General features: G+C 44.7%; 2 protein-coding genes across 3 annotated transcripts in view; one reads left to right on the top strand and one right to left on the bottom strand.

The window, feature by feature from the left end:
* IRAG1 (inositol 1,4,5-triphosphate receptor associated 1) overlaps positions 1-27,546 on the top strand; it is a 115,930-nt gene that overhangs the window by 60,874 nt on the left and 27,510 nt on the right. Inside the window, exons 6-14 of one of the 2 annotated variants that reach the window (XM_065881554.1) lie at positions 490-567; positions 1,311-1,363; positions 1,571-1,615; positions 2,860-3,477; positions 5,656-5,734; positions 20,246-20,369; positions 24,019-24,049; positions 26,443-26,583; positions 27,070-27,201. In XM_065881554.1, the coding sequence (XP_065737626.1) occupies positions 490-567; positions 1,311-1,363; positions 1,571-1,615; positions 2,860-3,477; positions 5,656-5,734; positions 20,246-20,369; positions 24,019-24,049; positions 26,443-26,583; positions 27,070-27,201 (1,301 nt within the window). Of the gene's footprint in view, positions 1-489; positions 568-1,310; positions 1,364-1,567; positions 1,616-2,859; positions 3,478-5,655; positions 5,735-20,245; positions 20,370-24,018; positions 24,050-26,442; positions 26,584-27,069; positions 27,202-27,546 lie in introns of both variants that reach the window. The other variant, XM_065881555.1, reaches the window with a different exon arrangement.
* Positions 7,710-8,300, bottom strand: LOC136126414 (ras-related protein Rap-1b-like). Its single transcript, XM_065881536.1, has 2 exons — positions 8,245-8,300; positions 7,710-8,118 (listed from the first exon to the last, which is right to left on the bottom strand). Exons 1-2 carry the CDS (start codon positions 8,298-8,300, stop codon positions 7,710-7,712), a joined length of 465 nt encoding a protein of 154 aa, XP_065737608.1.

Raw genomic sequence — 27,546 nt, 5'->3', positions numbered from 1 at the left:
AATTTCTGGATTAGAAGAAAGGTTTTCTGAAATTCTCCTGCTATCCCTTTGGCTAAAGTCACTCTTTTTCTTGAGGAAAAATTGGGGGCAGCTAAACAAGTCTGAATGTACTTAGGAGGGAAGGGGCACATTTGAAATCAGAGCCATCCTGGCAAGTCTAGGAGGTATAGCCTTTGGAGCTGTACCTGCCAAGCAATGCCAGGTCCTCTGTTTCTAGAAGGTGCTTTGGGGTGAGGCCAGGCAGACTTGAGGAGTGTGACCCCAATCACCCTCCCTCTCCCCCAAATGACCCCAGCACCCCCTCTGTTGGGCTGGCAGCAGGGAGGCATTGGGCTGTGGTAGGAGCCTTATATGGAGTCCAGAATCAGCCCCTGAACCTGACGAGGCAGACCCAGTCCCCAGAGGCGAGAAATACCTGAAAGGATGTCTTTGTTAGGCTGAAGTCCTGAACCTTCACGAATGCTGGCCAATTTGTGTCTGTCTCCACAGCTGTTTCCCCAAACCTCAGCCCCGGAACTTCTCCTGGGTCCTCTCAGAGCAACTCCCTCACCGTCCCCAAGCGGCCTGGTGAGGTCCACCTCCCCCCCGAACCCCACAACATTGCCCACTCTGGCTCCCCACCTTGGGTGGTGGCTCAGTCCCTCCCCTGGGCCCCAGGACTCCTGTCCTGCAGCCTTCCCAGTCAGGACGCCCATTTGGTCCCCTCCCCAGGGACCTGGCTGGGCTGCCTCAGAGGAGGAAGATGTGCTTTCTTTGGGGTTTCAAGCTAGCGTGGGGAGGTAGGCCTAGCCCAGGATGAGGATGGAGGGAAGGGGGCTATGGCTGGGGCCCTCTGCCCAGAGAGGACCTGGAGAGAGGTCACCTCAGAGCTTATTTGCAAAGGCCTCTATTTGGGCCACTCTCTGCGTTTTGACCGCCTCCCTTTCATTAGGCTGCGTTCAGGGCCACACCCTCAGCTCAGCCAGGGTAGGGCTGGGGTGCCAGGGAGAGCAGTCTACCCTTGTTAGAGCTGCGGGGCAAGCTCAGGCTCGGGCCAGGCAGCCCGGGTTCAGATCCCAGCGCTGACACTCTGGCTGTGTGGCCTTGATTTCCCCCTGCCCTGGCCTCATGTGGTTTCTGTGATGATTAGATGGGGGCTCCCCACAGAGCCTGGCATTGTGAGAGGTACTCAACAAGCACGGGCATTACTGGCTCCTGGGCCCGAGGGACCCAAGGGAGGACACTCTGGGGAGGTAGATGCGTTTTTGCTAAAGGGACAGCTGAGGGTCTGGGGTGCTGGACATCACTTGCCAGTGTCTGGACCATTTTAGGTTTGGATGCGTGCAGTGGCCCAGGGTCCCCTCTGCCCGGAGCACCACCACAGGTAACGGGGCACCGTTTGGGGTTTCTATGTCAACTAGTCTCTCCTCTAACCCCTTAACACCTGAGAGGCCCTCCATGACCCGCAGGAGGCGAGGGTGCTGGGTGGGGGAGGCATCGACACCACTGTAGGGGTCTCCTTGAGGGTGTTTCAAGAGGAGATTCGGCCTCTTCACGTTGCTGACTGACTCGTGTTTACTTTCTCCAGCAGAAGGGGGATGAGGCCGAAGTCTCTTCACCTCCCCTTGGCGAGCCTGTGAGTTTGAGGTCTGCCCAGTTTGGATGATTTGAGTGTGGGAGACACGGTGTCCCAGAAGCCTAGGCTGGCCCTGGGCAGCCTGCCAGTGGGTGTGCGTGAGTGGAAGGTCAAGGCTGAGGAAGCTAGAAGGTTCCTCTGTCCTACGGTGACTGGAAGCCTGAGGTGGAGGGGGTGAGGCTGTGGGATTCAGTGGGGATGACCTCCATGGTGGTCCTGCCCATAGTCCTACATTCCCAGTCAGGCTGCTGCCAGAGGCCGGGGGGACCACTGGGCCCAGCAACAGCCAGGGAAGACTGCTGCCCCCGTCAGCTCTAGTGAAAATTGCAGGAAAGCTCCAGCCCCTAGCTGGGGCTCTACCTGGGGGCAGCCTCGAAAACCTCATCTCTGCTGACAAGCAAACGAAGAGCCCCACACCTGCTTAGAACCACCTGCTCAAGGTGGTGTCAGGGAAGCATAGAATCTAATCTCATCTAGAACTGGGTCTGGGATAGAGTCCTCTGGTAGAGTTTCAGCACACACACAAGACAGCCACACAAATAGACAGACCCACGAACCTGCACCTCACAAAGCAGCTTTCCCTTGGGAAATGAAAGAAGAGCACAGAATCTTGGAACTTCTGAACAGCAAGCTATCAGCTTTGCAAGAACCCCCTTATTCCGTGATCTGTAACCTCTTTTGGATCATAGAACGCTCTGAGACATTGTTGAAAGCTATGGACTCTCTTCCCAGAAAAATACATACAACACACAAACACACATATACATTTGTATATAATTTCAGGGAGTTCACAAACCTGATGGGAAATCTGAATCCCTAAGAGTTAAGGGCCTTGCCAGGCAGAGCTAGGACTAGAATCTGGGGCAACAGAGTCAAAGCCAAAACTTGTGGCTGCACTGCATTCCACTGTCCTCTGCAGCGCCTAGCCCTTGGGAAGTTCTTGGCAGGTTTTGAATGGCAGGTCCCCTTATCCTGTCTGTTTTACAAACCTCAGGCTTGTTTGTAGGTCCCGTTTGCCGGCTCAGATGTGACAGAGAAGTCCTCCCTTTCTACCTAGCCCATACCTCTCCAACACCTCCCCACCCCTACACACACACACACACACACACACACACACACACACACACACACGTGCGGGTCCCTTAGCAGGGTCCATGGGGTTAGAGACCCCACAGCAGAGGTGAATCCACCCTTCTCCCCTCCAACCTGCCCCCGGGGTCCCAGCTCTACCTTGTCTCTTTCAGAATGTCCTCAAAGGGCTAGCTGACCGCAAGCAGAATGACCAGAGGAAAGTGTCTCAGGGCAGGCTGACTCCTCGCTCTCCCACAGTTGAGAAGTCCAAAGAAATTGCAATAGAACAAAAGGAAAACTTTGATCCCCTCCATCGCCCAGAGGCCATACCCAAGGGCCCAGCTTCTGGCACAGGCAGTGGTGGGAAAATGGCCCTGAACAGCCCCCAGCCTGGCCCTGTTGAGAGCGAGCTAGGGAAGCCGCTTCTGAAGACAGCCAAGGAGGGCAACCCTCTGCCCAGAAGCCCAACCCAGGGCTCTGGAGGGGCAGCTCCCCAGTCCCCCCAGGGGAAAAGTACAGTCGGAGAGCCCACAGGGTCCAAGGTTGGCTCCAAAGCTGAGCTGTGGCCCCCTGTGTCCCGGCCGCCCCTGCTGCGGGATGTCTCCTGGGACAGCAGTCCCGAAGAACCCGGCCCCCGGCTTCAGAAAGTGCTTGCCAAGGTGCCGCTGGCAGAGGAAGAGAAGCGTCTTTCAGGCAAAGCTGGCAGCCAGCTGGCCAAGGCTCCTGGACTTAAAGACTTTCAGATACAGGTGCAGCCGGTGCGGATGCAGAAACTGACCAAACTCCGTGAGGTGCGTTCCTGGGGTCCTGCTGGGCAGGGTGTGCGTCCAGGTACCCAACCTGGGCTGAGGGCCCCTGGGCCGGGCTGACCTGGGCCTGGGGTGGGGCAGCTGTGGCCCAGACGTGGGCCTTGTGGAACCCTGAACCTCCCCACCCCAAAAACCAGCCCACTGGGCAGCATGTCCTTCATAAATATCACCTTTCGTGCCTCTACCCTGCTCGCTCGGGTGAGGTCAGCTGGTGTAGAGCTGCCACATTTCAAGGGGAAGGTGGGTATACGGAAGGACACATGGGCCCTGAGTCCTGGGCTGTTTTCCTCTCTAACTGGACCTGGTGGCTCATGAACAAGAAGCCTTTGATGGAGCACCTTGTCATGCCCAGGATGGGGCAAGGATGGAATGGCTTTTCCCTCTGTCTTGCCCCCCAAGCTTTCCTTCCTGATACCTGTTAACAAAGGGCCTCAAATCCATCCAAACATGGCCGTGAGGGGGTGCTCCCTCTGTGGTGAATTTCTTCTAACACCCCTAATGTCCCTAACTGTCATTGGCCATCAAACCAGGCACAGCTGTCTCTCATGAGGCTACTGCCCTATTCATGGAATGACTGGGGGTCATCCAGAGATGCAGGGGGAGAGAGCCCAGGGTGTGAGGAAGAGAAGAGTTTAACAGGACAAAGAAATCCTTACCCAAGCCCCACTTCCCCAGAGGGCCAACCCAGGCCACAGGCCAAGGCAGCCGGGACTCCACGGGGTGGGGCCTGGCGCCCGCACAGCTGGAGTTGGACGAGGCCCTCCTGGCTCCCCTACAGAGGGGCCGTGGGACAGGGAAGGAAATGAGGCACTTGACAGCGGTCAAGAGCAAGTGCGGGGCTGGGGGTCTGCACTAGCAGGAACGTGTTCCAACCGTGGCCACTGTCCTGCACAGAAGCCTTCTGCGTTGGAGGCTCCGGGGGGCTGGGGCCTGGCTGCTGAGGTTAAAAACATTATACACGGAAAAGCCCACCCAGCCAGGAAGACCTCACTAACTAGCGGGTCAGCACAGGCCTGCAAGGGCCGCCCCTGGTGGGCCGCAGCCCCAGACCCCTGGGGAAGGTGACGCCAAGGAGGCCAGACAGGCATTTGCCTTCACGTGCCTCTGGGCAGCAGAGGCCAGGCCCAGGCGACAGGCCACCCCCAGACCCCTGCCAGTTCCCCTCTGCAGCAAAGAAAATCACAGAGAACCTGGAGGCCCCATCCCACTAACCACTGCCCTGTGTCTGACCACACCTCCAGCCCAAGCCAGGGTGCTGGGAGCCGCTTGGTTGTGGGCCTCTGGTTAAGGAAACAGGTCAAGGGCCCTGGCGCATGACTTCCATCTGGGCCAGAGCTCCCTCTGCTGGCCCTTTCCTCTCCTTCACCCGGGAGGAAAACCGTCCAAGTGGCCTTTGCTACCGGGACACTGAAAATCCCCTTAGAAGCACAGGTCACAGGCCCAAGGAGCTCTGTGTGGCATTTCCACTTGGGAGCACCGGTCTTGGACTTGGAACAGGTGTGAGCCTACCTGTGCCACATACCTGCTGTCAGCATCCCCATCTCTTCTCGACTCTGCTGGCCGAAGCCCCAGGCAGCAGTGGCTATTGGCCTGCAGCCTTGGGACGGCAATCTGCAGGCCTCATTCGTCTGGAGAGTTTAACAACTCAAGAGGTGCCATCACAGGCCACTGAGGAACTGGGGGCAGGGGAGGTCCCAAGTCCTGAAAGTGGGCACTCACTGCCCAGAATAACAAGGCAGGAAGGTCCAGGCAGCTCAGAGCACAGCCATGAGATCACAAACATTGTTTCCATCTTTGGTGGCTCCATACGCACCCAGGGGACCTCCTATCCCCAGAGCCCTGGGCTCTGCTTCTGTTTGTCCTCCAGCCTTCAGCCACCATGTGGCTGGCAGCTCCCTCGCCCTGAGGCTCACAGGCTTATTTAAAAAGCCAGCCATGCGAAGGACCATTCCTGACCCAAGGAATGGGGCATTGATGGTGAGGTTTCTAGCACCTTTACAGGCTGGGAGAGGAGCGGTCTTCCTGGTGCCCCTCAGATGTCGTGACTGTCCCCACCCCGAGTGCTGCCCCGTGAGACTGAGGGGTCACAGAGCCATAGAATGAGGGAAGAGTCCAGCCTGAGGTCATCATCTGAAACGTTGTCTTTCTTTTCCTAAAAAGGAGCACATCCTGCTAAGAAATCAGAACTTAGTGGGGCTCAAGCTTCCAGACCTTAGTGAAGCGGCTGAGCAGGAAAAAGGTAGGTGGGATCGGGGAGATGCTCTCCTCAGGCTGGGGCTAGATTCATTTTCTCCACATCAAAGAAGGTGAACGTGTAAACACTGCACATCCTGTCAGGGCCTTTGTCCATCCCAGTGGCGAGTGTGGGCCAGACGCAGAACAGGCCCTCAGTAAATATTTGCAAATGGATGAATAAGTGAATCAGATGGTGTTTCCTGCCCACTCAGAAAACCTCTAAACTTGTCTTCTTCCAACCACCCCCGCTTCTGGAACCCTCCAGCCCTCCCTGAGCCTTGTTAGCACCTAGTGGGTCTGGAAGGGTGACCCAGGCCTGAACTTCTGATGCTTCCTTTTCCTTTTCCTCTCACACCCAGGAAGCCACCCAGATAGAACAGTTCCTCTTTCTGAGACATCAGAGTCATCTCTTGCTTTCTAATCTGCTGTCACTACAAAGTCCAGACCCCAGCCCTTCCCGCCTGGTGGCTGCAAGGCCCCACCCACCCACTTGCCAGACTCGCCTTCAGAAAGTAAAACTTGGGGTCTCTTGCCTCACCTCCACCCCAGCTCCCATCTCCTGACTCACTTCTCCTGATGGCTCACGCTACTCGTGGTCATTCTCAGCATAGAAACCTTCTGCTTAAGGGTTGTTCTGTGGCTGTGTCCAGGGTGCCACCAACCATGTTGGAAGCCCCTAGTCTGAAATATAGTAACTAACACCTACCTATTCAACATTGACAAGAAGATTCCCAGAAGTAAAACATCCAACAATTATTTTTTTTTGGCAATCCAAATTTATTGAACTATTGATGCTAAGTTATGCAAAATTGCACCACTTTAATTAAGGCTTTTAGTTTACGTTTGGCCACCTCAAAAGGAGTTGTAACATTAGGTTGGTCAATTTAAATACTGTGGCTCCCTGTTGGGTAGACACACAATGTTTACACCCAAATGTTAGTGCATACAAAGCAACAAGGCATTGTTAAATAAAACAGCAATAGTTACTACAACTTAGGCCTTATGACCAATTACACATGATTAAAATTACTTCCCACATTCACATCCACAGTACTCATCCACCATTTAACATCTCAACCAAAACGTTACGCATGTGAAACAATCACTAACAGGCAAAAATACTAAACCTGTATATTTGGTATTGCAAATACACTTATGCGTGAGCAAGCAGGGAATTCACAGTGAGAATCTACAGCTGCAGAAGCCTGAAAGTGATTTACAAAAATTGTTAAATCATTAAAAGATTGTTTGAAAATATACACTTCTTGTTGTAGACCCCCCACTGTACACACAACTATAAACATTGTTCCCTATGTAAACAAAAAAGGAAACATATAATAAAAGATTTGAAAAGTCTGGATATTTCCTTCCCAACAGATATTAAAGGCAACGTCTTTAAGACATTATACTGAAAGGACTATCTTATTTTAAAGACAAGATCACTGTCTCCACAGATTTTTAAAAATTAAAAAACTATATCGCTGTGTTAAAGCGCTTATTTGTACAATACAATGATAATGACCTTGAATTTATGTTTTAAAAATTACAATAAGCTACAAGTATCAAAGAAGTGAAGTTATCTGGAGTAGTCTATATAGGAGCTCTTTGGACTCTCTTCTATTATGCTAAAATAATAGTGGTGCTTTTAGGATTTACATTATTGTACTCTCCAGTATAAAGTATGGGGCGTGTTAAAGTATACAGTACACCGTTTTCATACATGTACAACATTGGTGGATGAAAAATGTCTCTTAACAGTAATACTGGATTGTAGCCTCTGGTTTTACCAGCTGCATACTCTAGGACCATTATATAAGTAAAAATCTCTCTTGTGATACTGGAAAGTGATTAGAATGTGCAAACTGATAAAGTAGCTTTCATCCGCCCCTTAAAGGGTACCACCACAGAAAGTCCGTTTAAGATGTTGGTAGGTTTAACAAAGTTGGAATGCTGGCACTGTTGAATTGGGCAGCAGTTCGTCAGACCTGGCTCAGAGCTACAGTGCATTTAGTGTAATAAAGCAGCCAACATGATGACTTTTTGCGGGCCTTCCCAGGCACTGGAGTTTTTCTGTTAATTTGCCACACTAGGTCATAAAAGATCTCATTAACATTTATTTTTGATTTTACAGAGGATTCTAAGAATGCACTGCTGTTCCATTGTCTTGCTAAATTTTGACCTTGTTCCTTTCCTACAACTCTTTCATCTTCCAAGTCACACTTATTACCAACCAGAATCATTGGAGCATCATCAGTGTCTTTAACTCGAAGAATCTGTTCTCTCAGATCTTGTAAATCATTAAATATGCACTGTGCTGTGATGGAATAAGCTAACGCAAAGCCTTGTCCATTTTTCACGTACAAATCCCTCATTGCTGTACATTGTTCCGTTCCTGCAGTATCCAAGATTTCAAGCATACACTGTTGTGCATTACTTCAACTTGCTTTCTATAAGAATCTTCTATTGTAGGATCATATTTTTTCAACAAAAATTCCTTGAACAAATTGTACAGTCAGAGCAGATTTTCCAGCTCCTCCTGAGACAAAAACGACTAGCTTATACTCACGCATGGTGCAAACTTGTAAAATTTAGTACTTCTTGCACTGTCACCGGGTCCCCGCAGCCAGCGTCGCCTCGCGCTCCCTTCCGGGTCTCTGCTACCGGCGCTGCCACTCCGGCTGGCTTACACGCCTGACTCTCCAACAATTTTTTAAAGTACTAATTAAAAAAAATTAATCATCTTTAGATGAAATCTTTGGAAAAATATGGTATACTTCTCTACTTTTAATTTCGAACTTGTTTATTAAAGCAGATTTAAAACCCTAGGGAAAGATTTATCTTAAAATTTCACCCACAACCCCATAAATTCTGAAAAAGCAACAGTTTTTATTCTTTCCAGTATTTACCCTTATTTATAATTTTTTCACAATTGATTTGGTGGTGTAGATGTAACGCCCTGTTTCTACCTTTTTTTTTTTAAGATTTAATTTTATTTATTTTTGGCTACGTTGGGTTTTCATTTGCTGTGCGTGGGCTTTTTCTAGTTGTGGTGAGCAGGGGCTACTCTGTTGCGGTGCACAGGCTTCTCACTGTGGTGGCTGCAGAGCACAGGCTCTGGGTGCGCGGGCTTCAGTAGTTGTGGCTCGCAGGCTCAGTAGTTGTGGCGCACAGGCTTAGTTGCTCTGCGACGTGTGGGGTCTTCCCAGTCCAAGGATCGAACCTGTGTCCCTTCCATTGGCAGGCGGATTCTTATCCACTGTGCCACCAGGGAAGTCCCCTGTTTCTACTTTTAAAATACTTATTTCGTGACTAATTCCGTCATAGTTTGACTTGTCCTCATATTTATCATTTAATGGGTGCATAGTTTCGTTTTGTATTGATGTATCTATTGTTGGGTATTTCAGATGTTTACAGTTCTTTTAACTATGATTAACACCACTACTATAAACAACTTTGTACTTGTAGGTTTTTTTTCTTTCTTCCTTTAAGTTACTCTCTTGGGATAAATTCTCAGGCTTGAGAGTCACGGGGTCAAAGTGTAGGAATATTTGTAGGAATATTTGCATTTACCATATTGCCTCCAATGGGTGATGCTCCCTGTAGACTGAGTGAGGGGTCTTCTCACTAAGCACTACCTGCACTAGACTTTGCTTTGCTTTGCTTTTGCTCCTTATTGGCCAGAATGTAATGAGAACAAGATGATCCAAAATAACAATTACTACTATTAGTAGTAGTAGTGCAAAATACCGTTCCATTATTACTTCAATTAATTTGCTTAAACTTAAAATTTTAAAACATTTTTTTCTTAATGGGTGAATTAACTATTTATTTCTTTACTCATGTGTTCATTTGGGTCTTGGGTTTTTTGTTGGTCATACATGTAGACCTTATAGATAGTAACCGTTCTTTGGCTGTATTTTTTGTCAATACTTTTTCATTTTTCTTGGTTTTTTTTGCCTTTGAACAAATTTTGTATTATTTTAGAGAGATCATAAAGTTTTTATACAGTAATTTTAGCCTATCTTTTCCCTTGAAAGTCTTCTATTATTTAAATCATTATAAAAATATTACTTCTCCTTAATTGGGATAACAAATCTATTTTCTGATAGTTTATCTACAGTTTGATTTATTTCTATTTATTTTGCTAATACCTCTGAAATTTGTTTTAAGATATAGGTATTTGAAGACTTAAGATTCTGTTACCTCAATAATATTTTAATAGTGTTTATATTTCTTATTACATTGTGGCTTAGATAATCATACGCTGCATCTTTTTTTCATGTATAGCAAAGACTGGTTCTGGGCCCTTGATTCTGTTTTATTCTGGTCAGTATTGTACCATTTTAATTGCTGCTGCCTTATAATATGTTCTAGTGTACAGTGGGTTACTTCTCCCCCATTGCTCTTCTTTTTCAGAGTATTCATTATATTCTAGATACAAAGATTCAGTGCAAATTAATAGAGCAACTGGACAAGAATTCAGGAGATTGGAGTTCATGGCCAGACACCACTTAACGGTGTCCGGTGTCTTTAAATATGTTCCTCAGCCTCTGTGGGCCTCTGTTCCCTATTGGACTAGGACACTTCAGAAAGCTCTTAACTCTAACCTAAGATTTGTGGATTCCAGGTCTTTTCCAGTTTTGCCTCTCACCTACCTATTCTTTAAGTGAAATTTATGTCATCTTATACAACATTTTAATTGTGATTGCTTTAAGGCTACACACTGGATTCAGAACTGTCCTAGTTTTGTTTGTTTTACACTTCATAGATTTTTCAGTTATTTAGTTTGCAAACATTTCGTTCTCATTCAGGCACGTGGTTTGTCCCTCTATTAATTTAAGTATTCCTTTCTTTTTCCTGTACTAGATTTAAGGATCTTTGTAAAGGTCTTCCATATCTCTTATTGAGACAAATTCTACATGATTTATGTTTTTGCTTATTTATGAAGAAGACTTTTTTCATTAGATTTTCCTAACTGATAATCAGTGTCATAGATGAATGCTGCTTGGTATTATACATGTTTCTTGTATAATAAATATTACTGTTAACAAATGGTAGTGATTACAATAGTGGTTAAGTAGCATGATTATTATAACTAGGGTGATTACTATGTACCAGGACCCATGCTAAGCATTTGACAATATTTCGCTTAATGCTTACAACAACCCTGGGGGGGGTCTTATTATACCCATTTTGCAGATGAGGAAATTGATTCAGGGAGATGGTAATTAACTGCTGAAGCCAGGATTGGAACCCAGATGTGTCTAAATCCAAAGGCTCTTGACCATTTGCAAAATACCTCATTTTTTCACATTCACAATCTGTTATTTTATTTTATCAAATCCACTATTTGTCTTAGTTGTGTGCTTCTGCATGTGTATGTGTCTTTCTCTTGTATATCTGTATATGGTTTATTATTTTGGCAACATTCTCTAATATGACAATGGTGATAAGGAGAACTCTTGCCTTTTTTCTGTTTTTAATTGAATTTTTTGTGTGTTTTTCTTTCAAGGACCATGTACCTAATTATTAAATAGATGCACTATTTTAACTTTTTATTATTATTTCATATTTATATTACACTAAATAGAAGAACATATAATATGTAGAAAGATAAAATATATAAAATATAAAAACATATTATTTCATGTATTATTTTATATTTTTCATTATTTTAAGGAAATATATTCTTCTCTTCCGAGTTTTAAGATTCATGTTGAATTTTGTCAATTTGTTTTGCATATCTATTTAAAGAATCATATAAATTATATCATTTAATATATTAATTAATAATTTTCCATGTATAGAAATATACCCTTATGGTCCTGCAATAAAATGCATGTGGTCATGGTGTACTTTCTTTTATATTTACTATCAAATTTTCTATGTAAGTAACTCTTTTAAAGTATTCTGCAACCTTCCTGTTTAATTAAGATAAAATCTAAGTTGCTTTGACATGAGACCCCAAAGTATGCTAACCTATAGGAGAGAGAAGATTGTTTCATGCTCAAGTAACAATTCTAAGGTGAGCTGTCGGGTTACAGGTGGCTCTGCTCCATGTGATCATTTGGAGACCCTGGTCTCTTCTCTGTTGTCATTTTGCCATCCCCTGAGGTATTACACTTGTCTACATGGTTGAAGCTGGATCATGGGTAAATCTGTGTTCTGGTTTGTAGGAAGGTGAAACAACGGAAGTTCAGAGCAGGATTTTTTTTTTTTTTTTAAGTAAACTGGGAGTTGCATATCTCTTTTTAGCTCCCAGTTCATTGGTGATGATGTGGCATGGCAATACCTAGCAACAAGGGATACTGGGGAATGTTGTCACTAGCTGGGCTGCTGGCCATATGTCCATATTAAACTCCTTTCACATGGAAGCTGAGGAGGGCAGATTTTGGTGGATGACCAGTTGTCTCTGTCACATTGTCTTTCTTACATAACAATATTAGAAAGTTTCTCATTTAGTGCATATGGAGCTTTTAGTTTTTTAATAAAATTTAATACTGCTTTGTAGCATTCTGTGGCATGAGGAACTATATAAATTGTTTGATCTTTCTCTTATTGATTACTATTTAGGTTGTTTGTATTCTTTCTCTACTATAAATGATGTTATAATGAACATTCTCCATGATATATCTTTATAGAAATGCATGAGTTTTTCCATGGGATAGTATCTTAGAAGTAGAATTGCTTGATCAAAAGGTATTTATATTTAAATATATATGCATACTGCCAAGTTAACTTACAAAAAATTATAACAATGTAGACATCCACTACTACAGCAACACCTCACTATCTAATACCAACAGGGAACAAGATGGATCTTAGAAATAAAATTACCAGGTAAATGAGTTTGATTCCTATAAACACTAAATTGTAAAAAATTAACCATGGAAGGTGTTCAGTAAAGGTACCCTCCCTCCCACTTTTCTCTCACTTCTAGAATCTGAGTGGTTAAAAGCTCAAGCTTCCCCACTTACCAGCTGCATAGCCTCAGGCAAGTTTCTTATGCTCTAGATGCCTTGTTTGCTCATCTATAAAATGGGGGTAAGAATAGTACCTACTTCACTGAGCTGATGTAATGTTTTTATGTGATACTGGTCTTTATTCCAGCAGGAACCTGTCATACATTTTAATTCCTGTCATCAAGGTTGTAGAATTCTTTCTTGCCAGCTAAGTGGGACATTGTACTCTGTGCTCCACAGTATATAGGGCAGTCTGGAGATGTGGCGGGCAACCACATGTGCTTGATCAGCAGAGTTGTGACTTCCTTTTCCTACATTCTGAAAGCTCCATCAAAGAGCCTCATCCCCGCCCGTACCTGGGACCAAAGGTATTGTAAACGCCCCCTGGGAGCTAGAGAGTCTGGCCCCCTTAACAGGTTCTAAATACAACAGTGCATATGAGCTCATTGGGAACAACTCAAATCTCCTGATGATTGTTGGCTGTTCCTTTGGGAGATGGGGAAAATCTAGAACATTCTGGAGTCTTAAGAACTTTGGCTCTGCTTCGGTTTCTGAGGACTTGGAGACTCTCTTCCCTGTTGCATCTGGTCTTTCCAACAAGCCATCCTTCAAGGGTTCACAGGGACCCTTTGAAGGATGTTTGGGTCTTGATCATCTGCAGGTCATTTCAAGCCAAAGACATGAGGCTGACTGTGGACCAGTTCCTGGGCTGCATGTTGGGGGTGCAGAGGTGAAGGAGGCTCAGACCCTGCCGTCATTACCAGTTGCTTGGCTCCCTTAACAACCTCCTATCCCATCCCTCTGCTTGCACTCCTGACCTCCTCACCCAGTTCAATCCACCATCCACAGGCAGCGAGAGGAATCTCTGAAATGCAAATCTGGTTCAGCCTCTTCAGAGACTCCATTCTGCTCTCAAAATGAGCACTAGAATCCTTAGTAGAGCTTAAGAGGCCCTGTGTGATTAACCCTGCTCACCTCCCCAGCATCTTCTAGGACCACTCTCCTCCTCCCTCTCAACGTCTTGGTCTTCCTTCAGCAACTTGTTCCTCCTCCTTCTTAGGCTTGGCACCTGCTGTTCCCTCTACCTGCAATGTTCTTCCTCTCTTCCTCTTTGCCTAGTGAGCTCCCATTCAGTCTCTAGATATCTGCTCAAATGTCACCTTCCTAGGGAAGACTTTTCCAGCACGCTCCAGATGCTTCTCCCTTATGAAATCTATCACAGCATGAAAAGTAACATTTGGGTATTTCTCTAATTAATCTGTCCTGCCAGGTAACAAGCTCAGCATTATATGCCTAGCTCCATGCTCATTGCCTGGAGTGTAGTAAGCACTAAATAAATATTGAATAAATTAATGAGCTCACCCTCACCTTGTAGGAGAGGAAATACAAGGGTAGACAATGTCATTACAATACATTGTGTTAAGACTTTAAGACCATAAAGTACCTAGGAACACAGAGGAATAAGCAGCCAGCTCAGTGGAGGTGAATGAGTCAGGGCAGGATCCTTGGAGGAGCAGCTCTGAGCTGAGGAAGAGAAGGGCATCCCAGGCAGAGGGAATAGTGGGAGCAAAGGCACTCAGGCATCTTCTAGCACTTGGCATGTTCCAGGAACATAAGGAATCCCAGGTGAACCAAGTGTGAGCCATGTGTCCCAAAGAGATGGGCAGCAAGGGTGGAGTGGAGGTGGGAATCAGAGAAGGTAAAGTCTTTGAGGTCTAATTAATGAGTTTGAACTTCCTTTAGCACCCCTTGCAAAGCCAGAGAAGCCTGTAGGTAAGGAAGCATGAGGATCAAAGCTGAGTCTAAGAATAATTCTTCTGGACAGTTTATGAAAGCTGAGGCTAGAGGTGGGGAGACTAGGTAAGAGGGTATGGAAGCAGCCTGGTGAGAGGTGATGGGACTGTAGACTGAGATGGACAGGAGGGAACGTGGGGAGGATAGGTTTGAGAGCCATTTGGAGGTCAGCTTGGCAGGACTTGATGAGGGGATGGGGTGGAGAGGGAGACCAGAAAGACCAACAGGTGTGCGTCTGCACGGCCAAGGGGGTGATGGTGCTATTAATCAGGGTGGAGAGCACAGAAGAAGGAGCTCCCTTAAGGAGAAAGACAACGCGTTTGGGTTTGGACATCTGAATGCCTGTGGGAAGAAGCCTGGATGTCGCAGTCTGACAGAACTGGCTTTGCATCCTGGCACTACCAGTATCTAGCTGGGATCCTGGGGAATCTACTTAACTTTGCTGAGCTTCGGTTTCCTAGTTCGCAGCGTCCCTAGAAAATGAGCTTAGCAATATTTGCTCTGCAAGGCTATTCTAAGTAGTAAATGAGAAAGTGCCTCTAATGCAAGCTTATGTTTGATCAATGGTGGCTGTTGAAGTGGTTTTTGTTATCCTGATCCAGAGGGTAATGTCTAGGACATGGCTGGATATCTGGACCTGGACGTTGGGAGAGGTGTGGGCTGAGGCAGTCCTTCCAGACACCCCAGTCTGGAGCTCAGGGCCCTCAGGTCTCAGGCAAGGAGAAGGCCTCCCTGAGAAAATAGATCAGAAGAGAGTTGATCCCCAGGTCAAATATCTTTGACCTTTTGGGGGATCATCCTGGACCTCAGCACATCTTTAACCAGAAGCCACCAAAGTTACTTTTCCAAGTCCTGGAGATTGCCAGAAACAAAAGCTTTCATTGGAATGAGGTGGTATAGGCAGATATTTTTAAAAATAATTTTACTGTTTTTATTAAAAATAGCTTGTCGATTATCAAAAAATTCAACTAACAGTGAAAAATACAAAGAAGAAAGTAAAAATCGCTTACATCAAACATCCCCTTTCCTACAAATACAGAAGGAGTGAGGGAGATTATAGATTGCTCCATATACTTTTTTTAAATAAAAAGTATGAAAATTTAATTGAACTTGAATTAAAGTGAAGTGAAACTGTAGGGCTTGCTGAATTTTGGTAATTGCTTCCTCCAAAAAAAAAAAAGAGGTTAGTTTTAAAAAGTTTTAAAATAGATATTATGAAATGCATTAAGGGTTTAGAGTCATTGAGGTTCGTTTTTATATTACATATTTCAAGTTTGGATTATTGCAGGGAAAGATAAGAACAGCAGTATTTCTTCCCACTTTCATATTTCTTCCTAACCTTTCCATCTCCACCTATACAAATGATAAGTTATTCTTTTTATACTCTCAAGGTTGTAACATTTATATTCCATTCTATAACCATAATTTCCATAGTTGTTTAGCTTTAAGCTTATATGTAAGCAAATTTAATGTTCACCACCAGTCCCTTTACTGTGGCTCACAATTCCCAAGCTTATGATTTTGATTTATGTCTTGTTTAGCTGGATTTCATCATCCAATAGTTTTCCTAGAAGGGCTTAGAGGTGCATTTTCCTTGAATTCTAGCATGTTTGAAAATGTTCTTATTCTTGAAGGACAGTTTAGATGGTTATAAATTCTGGATCACTCTTTTCTCCAGAGCTTTGTAGATGTTACGCTGTATTCAGTGTTGTAGAGAAGTCTGAGACCAGCTTATTTCCAGCACCTCTCAACCCTTACCTTTCCCTGTAGGTTACTTACTCTTTCTATGAGGGTAGTTGGAGAAGCATTTTTATGTTCATATATAGCTATGGATCTATATAAGATATATATACATGCATAGAAAAGAGTAAGGTTTTATATATATGTATATATATATATATATTTTTTTTTTCTTGGTGTGCTTTTTCAGTCTGCAAGTTCAGCTTTTTCTCTCAGTGGAGGAAATTTTTTCTTCTCTTATGTCTTTGAATGTGTTCTTTGTTCCTTTTGTTTTTTCACTACTTCAGAGCCACCATAATCTGTAAATTTCTCATCAGTGTCTCCACTGTAGGTCCATTACTCTACCTGTCAATACTTTAATCTTTCTTTCCTTGTTTACTTCCTTGTGCTCATCTCAATCTCCACCACTAATTCAGCTTGAGGCTCTATCTGTTTTATTCCTGCATATTTCCAACATATTGGTTAGTTCTATATTTTTAGAATTTTTTGCTTCATTTTGTTATTTTGGTCTTCAGTTTATTTCCTTAAATGGTAATAATCTTCCATTTTGTACAATCCTCTTATCTCACCTCTGATTTCTATTTTCATCTTTTCAGGTTCTAATTTCTCCTTGAGTCAAGACATTTGTGGTATACATTTTGCACAAAAATGCATTTTATGTGTTTCTTGCATCTATGTTTCTATTCTGACATCTGTCTCCAGCATGTTTCTTTTCTTCTTTCCTTTATACCTTCCTCTCCTCTTTCCTTCCTCTTTTGACTATACTATTTTTGTGTAGTTGCCATGCCATTTGTTTTCATTTAATTTTTTTTTTGATATGGACATTTCTACCTGGATTTTCTCTTGACCTAGATATATTGTGTAGGTCAATTTTCACCGACTTTTTCCTACCTTTTCTGAGATCTCTGTCCTCCTGGCAGCTCTTAGTTGAGGACTGGGTATTTTGTGTCTGCGTTGTCACTGCTTGGGTGGTGGGGAAAAGAGGAAGTTCAGCTGGTGCTGTGGATAGTGGTGTTGTGGGTTGGTTTCTGCTCTTTTTCTATAACTTTGTTAATAGTCTAACACTTGAATTTATTCCACTGAAGTGGGGGCATATCTTATTCCCTTGGGTGGGCAGTAGTGGGGCATGGATTATTTCACCAGTTCAGGGTAGAATTATAGGGACAATCTGCCCAGGTGTTTATTTTCCACACTTAACCCAACTATTCCCAGCAGCCACTCTCACTCCTCTGCCAGATAAAGGAAGGAAAAGATAGACAAAATCCAAAGAGTTTGGCCACTCTGCTATTTCTCAGAAGTGCAGGTTGGGGGTAGGGGTTGTGACCGCGTCAGTTGGGGCTTTCTATGTGTCTCCTGTCACTCACTCTATCAGAAGGGATTGTTTTATTTGTGTTCTCTTACTTTCCTTTCTGGTAAGTCCCTCTGTGTTGTTTGAGATCATCAGCTCTGGTAGAATACTATGCTGTCATTCTGCTTCTCCTCTCCCCTCCTCCTCAGTACGAAAAGCACATAGCAGCACAGGCAGTTTTTTGTCTTGTTGGAGTGTTCTTATGGTGGGATGGATATCCTTCTACTCTAGAGAAACTTTCTGAATCGCCTCTGCAGCTGCCTGCCCACCCCTCGGTCCACTTCTCTTCCGGCTCTGTAGTCACAAAAGTGACTACAAAAGTTTGTCACAACGTTTCCTCTCACATCTTCCTCTCAGTACTGATTCTTTGAGGGAGGAAGAAAGGGTTATCAAGGGTGGGAGCTCTACATTTATTTCTAGTAAGTTCTGTTTTTCTCTGGCCATTATTTTTAAAGATTATTGCCTTTTCCTGTACTTGAGAGTTGCTGGTCTATTTTTAGTTGACTTTAAATTTTTTATTGTTGTTATTGTTGTTAATTTGGTTGAGATCAGGAGGGTGGCAGGTTCTGGGATCACTCTATTTATTTATAATTTTTATTTACTTATTTATTTTTGGCTGCATTGGGTCTTCGTTGCTGCGCGTGGGCTCTCTCTAGTTGTGGCGAGCAGGGGCTACTCTTCGTTGCGGTGCGCAGGCTTCTCACTGCAGTGGCTTCTCTTGTTGCGGAGCATGGGCTGTAGGCACATGGGCTTCAGTAGTTGTGGCATGAGGGCTCAGTAGTTGTGACTCACCGGCTCTAGAGCGCAGGCTCAGTAGTTGTGGCACATGGGCTTAGTTGCTCTGCGGCATGTGGGATCTTCCCAGACCAGGGATCGAACCAATGTCCCCTGCATTGGCAGGTGGATTCTTAACCACTGCACCACCAGGAAAATCCTGGGATCACTCTTAAGACAGCCATTTTAGCAGGGCTAGAAACCCATCCCTTTTTGGGGAGTGGGGTTCTACCTAGGGGACTTTTCTAGGCAAAAGCCCCTTGTATGACTTCCCTGTGATTATTAGACCTCATGTGGTTATGTCAATCATAGATTTCTCAGGAGCCCACTGCTTCATTATCTCTCTGCTGGGTGCAGTGGGGAATACATAAAGGTAGAGTGTGACCAGAGACACCACAAGGTTTGCTATCTGTCACATGGAAACGTCAGATAGCAGTAAGTGTCAGGACAGAACCCAAGAGGTGACAGGTAACTAAGAGAACTAGCTACCTGATATGAGTCGAATCTCATATCCAAAGAAGGATCGCTGACTGCCCTGACTCTGAGAGATGGTCCTCCGGACTTTGCTGGATTCCTTGAGTACCAGAACACTCATGAACACTGTTCAGTTATCGGGAAGCTCAAAGTATTTAAACATTGTTTACCTGGAGCCAAACTATACCTCCTCTTCTCTCTGCATGGTCTCCCTTGGTGAGGCTTCTAATTCACATGACTCCCAATCTTAGCTCCATTTAGATGGCTACCACAACCTTGCCCGTAGTCCTGATCTCTGGCCTGGACTACAGTTCTGGAAATCTGTTGGGTCAAATCCATGAAAGATGGCAAAACATGGATAACTAAAAGTCCTGCGTGCAAATGGAAAATAACCATTGTATGGGACGAAGATACCTGATTTGGTTCAAGTAAAAGAGATTCAAGGCTTTTAATCCTAAATGTGCTGTGAGCCCATAGTGTAGGGCACAGCAAGTCTGTGCTAAATGAATAACTAATGTCAATGCCAAGACCATTTGCCACTGTGCCCCTGAGCTAAGAGCTTGTTAGAGCACATCTGGGCTTCTGGGACAGCAACAACCAGAATGTGTGCCGTCAGGGGATGGTATCTAGAGGCCACAGTGAACAGTTGGGAAAATCGGGCTACAACCTGGAGAAGGGAAGCTTTGGAGAGGTACAAGAGCTGTCTTCAAGCAGGAGAAAAATTAGTGGGAAAGAGAGTACTTGGTTTGTTCTTTCTGCCTTCAGAGCACAAACCCACGACAGGTTTAGGAGATTAAAAAAAAAAAAAAAGGCTATTTATTGGTTCTGTTGACGAGGAGGCATCTATTTCTGAGATCTGTAAAAGATCTAATGACCTTAGCTTTACTCTGGAAAAACCCTGTTTCTACTCCTATCTATGAGGATATGGAACCAGATGCTGATTTCTAAGTAGGACACAGATGATAGAACTTCTGAATTCATCTGAGCAAGAATAGTTGGGCAGCAGGCCTCTTGAGAAGCCTGCCAAAGAGAGGGGACTTTTCCAAACTTTATAGCCAAAGAGCCAACAATTTTCCAGTTGCCAGAAACCAACCTCAGACCCCAGACACAAGAGCCTGCTTGGTACTATGGAGAGCAATGGGAAGAACATAGAACTTAGAGCAGATAGAATTATTTGAAGCCTATGCCATTTACCAGTTCTGTGACCTTAAGCAAGTTATTAATCTTGCTGAGTCTTAGTTTACCCATCTGAAAAATGGGATGATTAAGGTCTAGCTCATTGGGTCATTGTGAGGATAAAATAACAATTATAAAACCCCTGGCATATAACCAGGTTCCAATAAATGTTAAAGCTATTCCTTACCCCCTGAAGCAAATTGCCAAGAGTATTACATTTTATAAATTAAACACTTTTTTTTTTCAGGGCCCCCTTCTGAACTCTCCCCAGCTATTGAGGAAGAAGAGTCAAAGAGTGGCCTGGATGTCATGCCCAATATTTCTGATGTGCTGCTTCGCAAACTGCGGGTCCACAAGTCTCTCCCTGGAAGGTAAAACTGGGGCATGGGTTGCACAAGACCCCACATTGGGTGGCCCCTGTAGTCAATTGTAGATAGGACACAGGAGCACCAGACTTGATTTTTGACCCCAGAAGGGTCAAAGTCCAATAGTTCAGACAGGACTAATCCACCCAAAACAAAAAGAATAATAAAGAGCCAGGTGAGGTGGTTCGAACTCAAAGAGGAGCAGGTGGAGTTCATAGGTGAACAATGCCATCAAGAAAGTGAAAAGACAACCCCCAGAATGGGAGGAAATATTTGCAAAGCACATATATGATAAGGGACTTTTTTCTATAATATATCTTCGAAGAACTCTTATAACCCAATAAAAAAAACAACTAATTTAAAAAATTTTTAATTGAAGTGTAGTTGATGTACAGTATTATATGTTACAGGTATACAACAGAGTGATTCACAATTTTTAAAGATTATACTCCATTTATAGTTATCATAAAATATTGGCTATATTCCCTGTGTTGTACGATATGTCTTTATAGATTATTTTATACATAATAGTTTGTACCTCTTAATCCCCTACTCCTATCTTGCCCCTCCCCACCTCCCCCGCAACTGGTAACCACTAGTTTCTTCTCTATATCTGTGAGTCAGCTTCTTCTTTTGTTATATTCACTAGTTTGTTGTATCTTTTTAGATTCCACATAAGTGGTATCATACAGTATTTTTCTCTCTCTGTCTGACTTATTTCACTTAGCATAATACCCTCCACGTCCATCCATGTTGCTGCAAATGGCAAAATTTCAATTCTTTTTTATGGCTGAGTAGTATTGACAACTAATTTTTTTAAGTGGGCAGAAGATTTAAATAGACATTTCTTCAAAGAATATATATGGGGGTCAATGAGCACATGAAAGGATGCTCAGCATCAGTAGTAATTAGGGAAATGCAAATTCAAATGGTTTATCATGAATAATAAATGATAAATTCATTAAATGAATGATTTATCATTTATCATAAATGATTAAAATGAGATATAATTTTATAACCCTAGAATGGTTTTAATAAAAAAGATGGGCAATAACAAACGTTGGTGAGAATATGGAGGAATTGAAATTCTCAGTAAAATGGTACAGCCACTTTGGAATAACAGTTCATCAAAAAGTTAAACAGGGCTTCCCTGGTGGCGCAGTGGTTGGGAGTCCGCCTGCCGATGCAGGGGGCGTGGGTTCATGCCCCAGTCCAGGAATATCCCACATGCTGTGGAGCGGCTAGGCCTGTGAGCTGTGGCTGCTGGGCCTGCGCGTCCGGAGCCTGTGCTCCGCGGTGGGAAAGGCCACGGCAGTGAGAGGCCCACGTACCGCAAAAAAAAAAAAAAAAAGTTAAACATACAGTTATTGTATGGCCCAGCAATTCCACTCCTAGGTATATAACAAAGAGAAATGAAAATATATGTCCACACAAAAACTTGTATGTGAATGTTCAATAACAAGCATTTTTCATAATAGCTAAAAATGGAGACAAACCAAATGTCCATCAGCTAATAAATAAATAAAATCGGATATATCCATAGAATGGAATACTATTCAGCCATAAAAATGAAATACTTATATATGCTACCAGATGGATGAACCTCAAAAACATTATGCTAAGTGAAAGAAATCAGTCATGTGTTGTATGATTCCATTTATATGAAATACCCACAATAGGGAAATCCACAGAGACAAAGTAGATTAGTCATTGTGTAGGGCTGGGGATTGGGAGAGTGACCACTAATTGGTATAGGGTTCCTTTTTGGGAGGATTAAAAAGTTCTAAGATTGACTGTAATGATGGTTGTACAATTTTATGAATATACTAAAAACTACTGAATTGCAAATGTAAGAGCATGAGAAAAAGGAAAGAACAGTAAATGCAAAGGCCCTGGGGCCACAACAACGTAAGTGTGTTTGAAGAGCAGAATGGCGAATGTGGCTGAAGAGTGGGAAGAATCCGGTAGGGGCCAGTTCACAGAGGCCTTTGATTTTATTCTAAGGCCTATTAAGGCAGTTTGAATTCTGAGGCACATCCAGAGTGGTCTCCTTGTACGTCACCTGCTAGGCCTCCACCTTTTTGGAGGGTAATGGCTCTGCCCCTCCCTGCCTGTGCCAGTTCATGAGGCATAGCTCTCTGCTTCAGGAGCTGACCTTGTCATGTGGCTTCTTTACCTAAACCACACCTCCCTGGGTCCTCAGGGCCTTGTACATTTTTCAAAAATGCGTTCTATAGCAAAAAAGCAGAACGTGAGTAATCAAGGTAGAAAAGTAAGTTTGGTTAATAATTGATGAAAACGTAATTTTCACATAATATCCAAACAAAGCCAGGAATCAAACGCAAGCTCAGTGAGTTTGATAACCCATTTAAGCAAGATGTGCATGTCCTATATGACAGCTGAGATTGTGTTGGCTGGCCCCCAGAGGAAAGGGCCTGATGGGTGGGCCTGTGGCCAGAACTGCAAGCCTCAAACAGCTTTGTACTTGTTTATCTCGTGCTCTGTACTCTGCTGACTTGATGGCCATGGGGTCTTGTTGCCTCATCCTGACAGGAAGGTTCTCATAGTCCCTTGTCAGGGGTGAGAACCAACCCCTTGCAGAGATTGCTGACCCCTACCTTTGCTCTCGGGGTCCCTCCACACCCGTCAAAGGGAGGAAGCTGTGTTTCCTGAGAACCTTATCGATGGCATGCTGGTTGCCAAGTCCTGTGACGCCAGTAGGACTCCTCCCCGTTCTCCCACACCAGCATGGGAAAGGGCCTGGTGCATTATTTACGTCGTCCGGGTTTCAGAGCAGGGCTTGCTTTAGTCACCAGCCAGAGCAGCAGCCGAGCAAGGGTGCAGAGTGGAGGATGCTTGCTGTGGGAACCGCACCCTCTGCACCAGCTGGGGCTCTCTTGGCCAAACTCTGATTCCAGCCATCAGAAGAGGCTCTTGCTGTGGAGAAGAGCTCTGGCCACTCTTCCCTACCATCTATTCTCTGGCTCACATGCACCCTTGTCACACCCCTCAGAGGCAGGAGGAGGGTCAGGCTTTGCAGACCTGGGCAGCCCCAGAAAAATTATAATGGCTGTTCAGATGTATACAACTTATGAAGTATATAGCTTGTATAGTCTTTTATTAAATCCTCACAGCATGCCTGTGAGTTAGTCATAATAATAAACATCTCCTGAGTGCCCGCTGAGTGTGGATGTCATATGAATATACACATATGTACATATATATATACACATACATATACATGTGGATGTCATATATAGGTGAATATAGACACATATATATACACATTTATACATACGTATATATATTCCTTATAAGACTCCTGCAAGATAGATATTATTCCCAATTGACAGATGAGATTAAGTAACTTAGATTAAATAACTCATCCAAAGTCACACTTAGTAGAGGCACTGGTGGAGCACTGACCCCAGGATCTAATAGTTTCTGCCATACTTCCTCTGCAGGAGTCACTATCTTGGCGAATATCTCACGGGTTACAGAACTCACACAAAGGGTACCCTGCATCTTTTCCATCTTGCCAGCCCTGCTTACTCTAATTCCTGGAAACACCTGGTCTGCGTGCTGTTCAAAGGCACCTTTTGGTTTATTTCAAAGGTTGGATAAAGTTCATTTGCATGTCTTTTCTTTTTCACAGTGCCCCTCCACTCACTGAAAAGGAAGTTGAGGTAAGTAACTCCAGTGTTTTATGAAATTGAGTACTTGAGCTTGAGTGGGTTCATTCAAAACATTTCCTTCTCCAGCCTCTGCTCCTGACATTTTTATACAAACATGAGAATGAGTGGCCATGGGGGGAATATGGGCATCGTGATCAGCCCTATTGAGCCACCAAGCCCCCGACCACCACTCCAGTTAATGGAAGATTTTGACAAATTTCCTCAGGGATGAGATGGTAGCTGGAAGTTCCACATTTCTTCGACGGTTGTTTGTTTTCTTTAAAAGTATGACTTAGATACACAGAGCAGCTGGGAGGCTGCAGAACTGAATCAAATTTATTTCAAAATTATTAAAAGATGGTCAGATTTCACATTTCAGACTTTGGTCTGGAGGAAGAAGGTGCTTTCCTTCTGAGGGTTTCAGACGTAAGGAAGCCAGCTCAGCCAAGGTGGTGGCTATGCTGTCAGCTCTCCCACCTTCCCTGATTCTCCCATGATTCTCCTCGGGGCCTCCTTGTCTCTGTAGAGAAGCTGTCCCAATGGGGCTGGTGAGTGAGCTGAGAGGAATTTGCATTTCATTCTGTCGAAGGGGTAGATGGTCAAAGAGAATGCATCGGAGGTGAGACAGTGAGGACCTCCGGCACCAGCAGTAGTTTGTTTCCGTGACAATTACATTGGAATTGATAGAAGGAAGGGAGCAAGAACATGGATGAGTCCAGAATACTTCACTCCAGGTTGGGAGGATGGAAGATTTTACAATTTACCCTTGATAACAAGAAAACAAACATACACTTACTGAGACCCAGTGGACCACATAAGCAAAGGGAGATGGACAGTGTAAAATATCTGGCACAGATAGTAACAATCACCTGGCACACAGACATAGAACTTACAGTCTTTGGCACACACATATCCATCCTTTCAGCTGACCCCCCCCCCCCATCAGCTCTGAGAAACTGGTAGAGCAGGTAGCAGAACAAAGGAGGAAACTGAGGGATTAAATAAGTTATCTGAGATCCCAGACCCAGTGCTTAGCAGAATCAGCATTTGGAGTCAAGTGTTCTGACTGACTTCAGGGCTCTTTATATCACACTGCCATTAAGGGGATAACCCAGTTATAGAGAACTAAATATTGAGCATTATTGATAAACTTGACTGAGGCTTGGGCAAGACAGAGAATCCCCACCCACTGACGCTGGTGGTGATGGCCGCGGGCACTTTGGTTAAGGGTGCGCTCCTGTCCTCAGGTGTGTGCTGACACAATCTGTGCTCAGCATGGTGAGAGGAGCACAGGCTTTGGAGTAAGATCGTCTGAGGCTGAATTCTGGCTCTGCCACTCCCTTGTGACACCTTGAACAAGTTAATGACCTCTCTGCTCTCGGTCTCTTTACCCATAAAGTGGACATAACAGTTCCTATGGCAGAGGACTGTTGAGGGATTAAACAAGCTAAGGTGCGTAAAACTCCTGCCAGTGCTGTATAGCAGATACTCAACAGGGAGTAGCTTTCAACGTGGCCCTCATCATCATCATCATCGAGCAGTTCAGGGTCTTCAGTTCTCCGTCTGGAGATGTCTGCCCACCGTGGGCCATGTTACGTGAACTTCAGATGCTCAGGCAGAATCAACTCACCCTAAGGGTGTAAATCTTCTACCACTTGACACAGGCGAGGTAAATGAGGGCTGTAAAAATGAAGGCCATTGCTTCCTTCCTGTGTAGAGTCCATCTGTCTATTTCTCCTCCCCAGTAGTTTCCTATTAGACCAGGAATTCCATGTCTGATCAACACCACCTTTCAAAGTTCATTCATGCAGGCTGCATTTTTGGCATGGAATATTTGTTCCAGAAAGCTTCTCCTAACAGGATCATACTTGGCTTTGTTTAATCTCCTGGCAGCTTGTAAAAGCTGCTTTCAGCATAGGATTTGGAATATTCAGATAAGATGCTGGTTGAAGTTTGCTTTGAGTCAACAGGCTTACATCTCAAGTGGGGTTTCTTTAAATACAGTGGTTTCATGTGAAATACTCCAAAACCCACATGCCATAAATCCTAGCATGAATCCAAACTGCTTATGCAATCAGCTGTGTTGGCCTGAGTTTATCTAAACCCGTATACAGGATGTTATGTCTTGACATTCAGGAAAAAGCAAAGTGTTATTCTCTTATTCTTTTTCAGTAAAATGTGTTTGGTCTTCTGGTCCTGGGAAGGACCTAGCATGGACCTCAGGTTACTATTTCGCCATCTTTTGTGCGGCTCACTTCATTAAGGGAGAGTTTCACTTGTTCTTGGCTGCTTTGGGGGCTGGTTCCAGGAGCTGATTTTAAATCCTTGAGCAAAAAATCCACCGGCAGCCTTGCTCCCAGCACTAACTCCTCCTAGCACCTCTCCAACACTCTTGTTCCCAACAGAACGTGTTTGTACAACTGTCCTTGGCCTTTAGAAATGACAGCTACACCTTAGAATCTAGAATTAACCAGGCGGAAAGGGAACGCAACCTGACAGAGGAGAACACAGAGAAGGAACTGGAACACTTCAAAGCTTCCATTACGGTAATTGTGGAGCCTGATTGGGGAATCCTTGCAGGAGACACTTTCCCCAAGGGCTGTGCCGGGTCTCCTGCTTTTCTCAGTCACCAAGTAGAGTCTCCTGAAGTGAGAAATGGGGCCAAGGCCCTGAGCCAGGCAGTCTTCCTCAGAGCTGGGAGGAGCTGAGGCCAAGATCCCAAAGGCTTGGTTACCTCAGGGCTGTAGTTAAGGCCTCTGAGCCCTTGGCAGCTTCTCAGGAGGGGGCTGGATGACCTGGGATGGCAAAGGGAACACCCTGGGGACCAGAGACCCGGAAGTGATTCCCTTCCTTCAGGCCAGCCAGCTACAGAGTGTCCACATTGGGCTTCTCCAATCCCAGAAGTAGCCATCGCCTGGGCCCTGCCGAGGCCCCTCCTCTCGGCCAGGATGGGGCCAGGGCTCATCTTGTGACAGCCCTGGTCAAGTCTTGGTCTGTGAGGACCCCATGTGATGTTCCTTCTCCCTCCTCAGTCCTCAGCTTCACTCTGGCACCACTGTGAGCACCGGGAGACCTACCAGAAGCTGCTGGAGGACATCGCTGTCCTGCACCGCCTGGCTGCCCGCCTCTCCAGCCGAGCCGAGATGGTGGGGGCCGTCCGCCAGGTGAGCTCTGCTCTGTCTGCAGTAACTGGAGCAGTGATGTAAGCAGTGGCAACTACAGATACTGCTTATTGATGGCTTCCTCTGTGCCAGACATCCTACGTTCATAATTGTAGTCGTCTCGGTGTATTTTTGATGGACCACTATATTCTTGAGGTGCTCCCCAGAAAAAGCTTTCTATGGATACCTACATTTGAGAACTGCTGCATACTACCTTCCTTTGTTGGAGATTTCTAATGTATGTTGGCATAAGCAAGGCTTTGAGAAGTCCTGTAATGAAAAAGTCTGTTTAACGCTACCGACATATTTCTCAAATGTATTTGAGAATCACTTCCCCCTTCTTGTTCC

Source organism: Phocoena phocoena, chromosome 8 (genome assembly GCF_963924675.1).
Source record: "Phocoena phocoena chromosome 8, mPhoPho1.1, whole genome shotgun sequence".
In the NCBI taxonomy this organism is placed as follows: Eukaryota; Metazoa; Chordata; class Mammalia; order Artiodactyla; family Phocoenidae; genus Phocoena; species Phocoena phocoena.
Note: the sequence above shows the minus strand (reverse complement) of the source record. Positions and strands in the feature narration are given on the sequence as shown.